The following is a 7408-nucleotide window of genomic DNA, read 5'->3' on the forward strand; positions in this document are numbered from 1 at the left end:
GGAGAGAAAGAGAAGGGATGGAGAAAGAAGGAAGGAAGGAAGGAAAGAAAGAAAGAGAAAGAAAGAAAGAAAGAAAGAAAGAAAGAAAGAAAGAAAGAAAGAAAGAAAGAAAGAAAGAAAGAAGTTGGAAGGGACCTTGGAGGTCACCTAGTCCAACCCCCTGCTCAAGTAGGAGCCCCTACACCATTTCTGAAAGGAAGGAGAGAAAGGGGAGGAAGGGATGGAGAAAGGAAGGAAGAAAAGAAAGAGAAAGGGAGAACGGAATAACAAGAATCAGCAGGCACCTTGGAGGTCATCTAATCCAACTCCTCCTCGCCCAAGCAGGAGGCCCTACCCCATTTTCAGACCGATGGCGGTCCAGTCTCTTCTTCAAAGCCTCCAGAGATGGATGGAGCCTATCATGTGGTATATAAATATATCCATATTTAATATATCTTAAATGTAGTTCTAGCTTCATTTCTTAAATTATTTGGTGGAATTGTTGCCTTGGGGGGGAGGGGTCAGGCTAGAAGACCTCCATGGTCCCTTCTCGCCTGAATGCTTTCTATGATCCTTGGTTTCTATGATTCTAAGATTCCTTCCACCCGAAGACCCACCAGGCTCTAGAACCCGTGGCCAAACACACCATGGAAACGGGGTTCCGGATAACCTCCCCAAGGCCCCTCCCACAGCTCCCTGGCTCCTCCCACCAGCTGCTCCCCATGGGCTCTCTGACTCCAGGGGGCTCATTGCTCGGCCGAGCCGCCCCCGTCTTCCTCCTCCTCCTCCTCCTCTTCCTCCTGGCCGGGGCCCCCACGGAGGGCTGCCTCCACTGCGGGCACCAGTTCAAAAACTTGAAGATGCGGTTCGCCCACCTCTGCGCCCGCTACCGGGAGCGTTACGCCCGGAGGGGCTGCTCCGCGTACCCCTGGGGGCCAAAGGCTGTCCGGGACTTCGCCTTAGGTAGAGGGAGAGACCCCAAGATCTCAACTGGGGAGGTGGGGGGGGCTGATGGAGGAGGGGTCGGACCCCCCACCCAATACCCCTAGGAGGGAATGTCACTCTAGCCCTGAGCAGGTGGGCTTTTCGCTGTGATCCTCAGAACTTCAGCTCCGGGTTGTAAATCACCCTTTTTTCCCCGGATTGGTCCGAAATGGCGGTGGGTTGGACTGGATGACCTCCAGGGTCCCTTCCAGCTCTGCTATTATTCTGTTATTCAGAAATGGTGGAAAGATTCATCCCTGGAGGCTTTTCAAGAAGAGATTGGACGGCCGTCTGTCAGAAATGCTGTAGGGCCCCCTGCTTGGGCAGGGGGTTGGACTGGATGACCTCCAAGGTCCCTTCCAACTCTGGGAGAATCAATCAGAATAGAGGACCCTAGAGGTTCTCTAGACTAACCCCCCCTCTGCCCCAGCAGGAGATCTCCGAATCCATTTCGGACAGGTCTCTTCTTAGGACGACTGAAGGACGTCGCCTGGTTTGTCCGCCGGTTCCTCCCTCCGGTTGCTAAGCGATCTGTCGTTAAGGCGAGAACGGGGGTTGTCTGAGCGCATCACTAACCACAGCCCTGCGAGGTAGGACGAGCCGAAACGGCGCAAAATGGGCGCCCTACGCCGGCTCCAGGACCCCCGTTTTCTCTGTTTTCTCGGCCGCAGACGAGTCGACGTTGGACCTTCTCCTGGAAAAAGCCCACCGGGTGCTCAGAGTGATTGGTAAGGGAGCCCCGGGAGGATGGGAGTTGTAGTCCACAGCTCCAGAAGAGACACGCCCCCTTCTTTTCCTTAGAAATAAAGCAAAGTTTGACGGATCTCCCAAAGTTTTGGAACTGGCTACATGAAGTGAAGATCCCAAGCGAGACCCGAGAAGGTAGGAGGATCCGCACTCGGCTCTTCAGGGGAGGCGGGGTTTGCCTTGGGGGTCAGTCTGCCCCCCCGCTTTCCTTAAGAGAGACTGTTTCGCACTCAGCACCAAGAGGCGAGTCCGCAGGTGGGCAGTCCTCAACTTACGACCAAAAGTGAGCCCAGGATTTCTGCCGCTAAGTGAGACAGTTGTTAAGGGGGTTGCGCTTCCCTTCGATGACCTTTTTTTTAATTTTGTGGCTATGGTTGTGAAGATGATCGCCGCAGACATTCAGTGGGCCACACGGTCCTTAAGTGAATCCGGCTTTCCCGTGGACTTTGCTTGATATGACGGTCGCAAACAGGGGATCACGTGACATCCCCAGGACACTGCAACCATCATAGATATGAGTCAGTTGTCTGAAACAGTTTGGCTGCGACTTTCTTCAGGGAGGGAGCTGAGCTGGCAGGGCGGGTCAGACTGGATGACCTTGTGGGTCCCTTCTGACCTTGACATTTGGAAATCCTGTCTGCAAAGGGCGTTGGCTCTCAGAACAGAATGATCTTACAGACCCAGGATCAAATAATAATATCAGTAATAACAACTATAACAACAACAATAATAATAAAGTCCTAAATGCTTGGGAAGGGTTTAACTAGTGATTTGTGATACGAAATCCAGCATAGTTATCTCGTTTGCTGTGTATACTGTCAGTTGTTGTTATTGTTATTATTATTATTATTATTAATGATGATAATAATAATAGTAGTAGTAGTAGATATATTAGGAGGTCAGCTGACATGGATAGTATTGGATAATGGACAGACATCAAGGTATTTTGTAGGGCTGTCATTTTCGTCAAATAAATTTTTTATTTTTACATTTTAAAAACATCCCTTTCAGTGAACAATGTGCTTCCAGGTTTTTACACTTCAGCACAAACATGACCGTAATATATATTTTCCTTTCACATTCAGTTCTATATCATATCATTACTTCCATTTTCCCATAAATTTACCCCAATGTTCTTATTTTCCTTATACTTATTTTCAATTTATATCTCAACTAAATTCCTTTTTTTCCTTTTTCTTTAAATAATCTCTTATCTTATTTTATAGTCCAACATTCTTATTTTTTTTTTAATTCCAAGTCCATTATACCTTTATGCTTATATCGGTCACATTTGCAATTTTATCCCATACTTTTATTTCATTATTCAGTAAGTTTTCATCTTAAATCTAATACTTCTGAAAGTTTCCCCCTTTAATTATCAATTAGAGTGTGCCACCCCTTTGTCATACATCCCTCAATATATTCCCCTTTAATCCATACTCAAAATTTATCATAACATAGTCACTTTATAATTATCACATTCTGGTTTAATAACAGTAATCTCCTAAATTCTAAATCATTTATTATTTCAAGTATATTAATCTATTCAGTTAATTATAGTAACTGACATCGGTCTTTCATTAAAATCCTCATAATTCATTATATATTCCTTGTTTTATATCATTTTCTTATCGTAGCTTTCAATTTCCACATTTATTCCAGGGATATCCATCTACAAATTAGCAATAATCTTTAAAAAAAGAAACCGATTAAAAAAAGAAATACCAGTTCCATTCGCTTTTAAAAACTACCTTCTTATATATCACAACACCATTAACCTTGCAGAATCCGTTATCTTTCATCTTTATCTGGGCTGTCATTTTCGACGGTGTGACGGGCCGCGGATGAAATTAATCCATTCATTTTACAAAATAAATGAGGATATATGAGAATATATCTGCTGCACTAAACTCCACACTGGTGACAGGAAGGATATCCGGCCAGTAAACATTCAGCTCTGAACTCAGTAGCCCAGATTCCACCCCAGTGGAAGGGATTACGGGGCCCTTAAAAGAGGAGGAGGATTTTACAAAATAGATGTGTAAAAGCAGCACACCCGGGTTTTCCAAAGCCTCCTTTGCCCCAGCAAGTTTTGCAAATCGCACAAGGATCTAGTCCTCAATGATTATCAGACAAAGGTTGCTCATTATCTGGGGGATACTCTGAGGGTGAGTGTGTTTGCTTTTATTTTTATGTGATTTTTGTTCTTTCTCTCTCTCTCTAGCTCTGTGCCCTCCTGCCTGTCGTAAGTTTTCCTCCTAAAATCCTTGGATGGATAATTATTTTAATGACCAGCCGTTGATCTTAAAAAGTGCAAAGTTGATTTTAATTGCGTTGGTGTTTCTGACTTGCATTTTTACGTTCCGGTAAGCTGACATGCGAGCCCAGAAAAGTATAAAATAAATAGATAAGATAGATAGATAGACAGACAAACAAATAAATAAACAAATATATAAATATAATTAATAAATAAAATAGATTATTATTATTCTTCAATATTGGTGATAGATTTTTAAATGTTCAGTTGACTGAGTTTCATGTTTAATGAATAAAAGATATGACCAAGATCATAATCATAATTTAAAAACTGGAACTTTTTAAGAAGGTGTTGGACAACCATTTGTCTGAAGTGATGTAGGGTTTCCTGCCTAGGCAGGGGGTTGGACTAGAAGACCTCTAAGGTCCCACCCAACTCTGTGATTCTATTCTATTCTATTCTAGTCTAGTCTAGTCTAGTCTAGTCTAATCTAGTCTAGTCTATATTCTATTCTATTTTTTCCTCTATTCCAATATTCTATTCTATTCTTCATTCCATAATTCTATTCTATTCTATTCTATTCTATTCTATTCTATATTCTATGCTTTTCTATATTCTACATTCTATATTCTATTCTATATTCCAATATTATCCTATCCTATCCTGATTTCTATCCTAAATTCTAACCTAATTTCTATTCCTATTCTATTATTTTTATTCTATTATTTCTATTCTATTCTTATTTCTACTCTATTCTCTATTCTATTCTATTCTTATTTCTATTCTATAATAATAATAATAAATGGCAGATCCCCTCGTAATTAGATAGTCCTCGACTTACGATCACAATTGAGCAAAGCAACGCAGTTGTTAAATGAAATTCTGCCCCCCTTTTAAAATCTTTCTTGCCACCGTTGTTAAACGAATCCCCGAAGTTGTTCACTGAGTAACCCGGTCATTAAGTGAATCCAGGTCCCCCATTGACTTCAGCGGTCAGAAGGGGAATCCCTTGACTCGGAGGACACTGATTGCGACCGTCGTAAACACGGCTCGGTTGCCGAGCGTCTGAATTTTGATCGCATGACCGCGGGGAAGTCTGCGATGGTCGTAAGTGTGAAAAAACCCGGGCATGAGTCACATTTTTTCAGTGCTGTTGTAACGGTCACTAAACAGACCATCGTATGTCGAGGACTGTATGATCTAGCTCTGGCAGAAAAGAGGAAAAGAGAAATTTATTGTTATCAAAATAATTTGAATTTGACTTTTTAAAAAGGCATTTCGGACGCCATGGTGGTCAGAAGAGGGTCAAGATGTGCCAAACCAAGTTTTTGTGCGTGGTGGCCATTTTGACTTTTTTGCCATGCTAGGGTTCCAATCGGGGGGGGGGTGGTGGTGTCTCCAAACATGGCTCCAAATCTTTTCAAGACAGGTGGACTTCAATTCCCAGAATCCCCCAGCCTGCCACGCAATGGAAATGTCCCATTGTGGTCGCAAAACCAAGACAATCTTTAATTTGTTTGTGGGTACCTTCCTCCAGATGTGGTGGCCTCAATCTTCAATTGTTCTACCTGTCTCAGGACGGAGATCCCCTGTTGGGACATGAGGACCTGTTATCCAGGTGAGTGGCCTCCTTTGTCCCCTGGGGGTGGGTGGGAAGGAGGACCCTCCCTCCCTGGCCGAGCCTCCCCAGTTCTCCCAGTTTCCTCCCATTTACGCCCCCTCCCCTCCTTCAGCCTCCTTCCCTCCCCTCTCTGCTGCTCTAATACGTACAACGTTGCATCTTGTGGCCGGGAGTTCCACCAGCTCAGCTTGCACAAATGCTAAGAGAGGGATGGAAAGATCCCCGCTCTCTGGGGACCCCTGCCCTCATTTCCTGCTCTCCTCTCCCACCCCTCCACGCCTGTCTGCTTCTCTTCTGCCCCACAGAATACCAGGGGTTGCCAAAGATCATCCAGCTGCTCCTCTACATTTCTGGTTCTTGCTTCCTTCTCGGATTGGTCTCCTGTGCCGTGGAGTGAGTGGAGGTCCCCGGGGGGAGGGGGAGGGGGGGCGTGGGCAGGTGGCCAGGGGGGGTATCTGGGGGTGGGCTGGATGGGGAAGGGGATTTTTCATGGCACAATGGGATAAACCTCTTGGATAAACCTTAAAAATTTTGTTAGGGTGGGTCAAAGTTTGTAGAATCCTGGCTTGGCCAAAATAGCAGTCAGTCTTTTCCAAACATGGCCACTTAAAGACGGAGGGACTTCAACTCCCAGAATTCCCCAGCCGGCACGCTGGGAGTTGTAGTCCACCCATTTACAAGCAGTCACTCTTTGGAAAAGATTGGCCTAGCTCAAGCGATGTTGGCTAGCTTGCATGTCAGTGGGTTGTGTGAATGTGCACCTTTTGTGAATCCAATGATCACAAGTTCTACTCCCAGAATTCTTTGCTGCCTGGGGAATTCTGGGAGTTGAAGTCCACCCATCTTAAACTCCCCTTGCTTAAAAAACCCTGCCTAATTTATCTCTTTAGCCACCATAACTGTGTTTAAGGATCACCCCCTCATCCGAACGCAGCCTAAAGGGTCTATGTTGCTTTTAAAGGTAGTCCTTGACTTACAATAGTCCGTTTAGTGACCATTCAAAGCTACAATAGCGCTGAAAAAACAACTCAATTATGATCAATTTTCGCCCCATGAAAATTGGAACGCTTCTCAACTGACTCGTATTTATGACTGTTGGATCGTCACAGGGTGGGTCACACGATCCCTTCTTGCAACCATCTGATGAGCAAAGTTAACAGGGCAAGTGGATTCACTTAAGGATCATGGGACTGACTTATCCACCGCAGTGATTCGTTTAACAACGGTGGCTAGAAAGAGGATAAAAACGGAGCGAGTTTCATTTAACAATTGTGTCGCTTGAGACTTTCAAGAAGAGGCTGGACTGCCATCTGTCAGAAATGGTGTAGGGTCTCCCGCTTGGGCAGGGGGGTTGGACTAGATGACCTCCAAGGTCCCTTCCAAGTTCCAACTCTGATTATCTGTTATCTGCTTTGCTCAGTCGGGGTCCTAAGCCGAGGACCTAATAATGTATGTCGCTCACTTAAAGCACTGCAGCGGTTCGCTTAACGACGGTGGCAAGAATGGTCATCACGCAGGGCAAAACTGGTTTTTAAAAATGTCTCACTCGGCGTCGTTTGTAGCCATAAGTCGAGGACTACTAATTTTCAAGAATTCTGAGTTAGCACCGAACAGGGGGATTCTGGGAAATGCCCGGGGTGTGTGTGCAGAGAAGCAACAGGTGGCATATTTGACATGCATGTAGAGTGAATCACTTCCCATAAAAAACAGGTGACTAAACATTGATTCGACAGAAAAATTAATTCCTTTTTTTCCCTTGTAGGTTTCAGTTCCGTCCTGAGGTTGAAAGAAAATAGGAGAGAGGGAGAAAACCATAGTCT

The 7408-nt window shown here is 44.7% G+C and overlaps 1 protein-coding gene across 1 annotated transcript; it reads left to right on the forward strand.

Annotated features, from left to right (window-relative positions):
- Positions 1-626: 626 nt before the first annotated feature.
- TMEM95 (transmembrane protein 95) lies at positions 627-5985 on the forward strand. The gene is made up of 6 exons (XM_087917305.1): positions 627-942; positions 1635-1691; positions 1765-1845; positions 3935-3955; positions 5505-5585; positions 5894-5985. The coding sequence occupies exons 1-6, from the start codon at positions 627-629 to the stop codon at positions 5983-5985; spliced, it is 648 nt and encodes a 215-aa protein (XP_087773431.1).
- Positions 5986-7408: the final 1423 nt, after the last annotated feature.

This window comes from Pseudonaja textilis, chromosome Z (genome assembly GCF_049901715.1).
Source record: "Pseudonaja textilis isolate UNSWEBS1 chromosome Z, rPseTex1.2, whole genome shotgun sequence".
NCBI classification, from domain to species: Eukaryota; Metazoa; Chordata; class Lepidosauria; order Squamata; family Elapidae; genus Pseudonaja; species Pseudonaja textilis.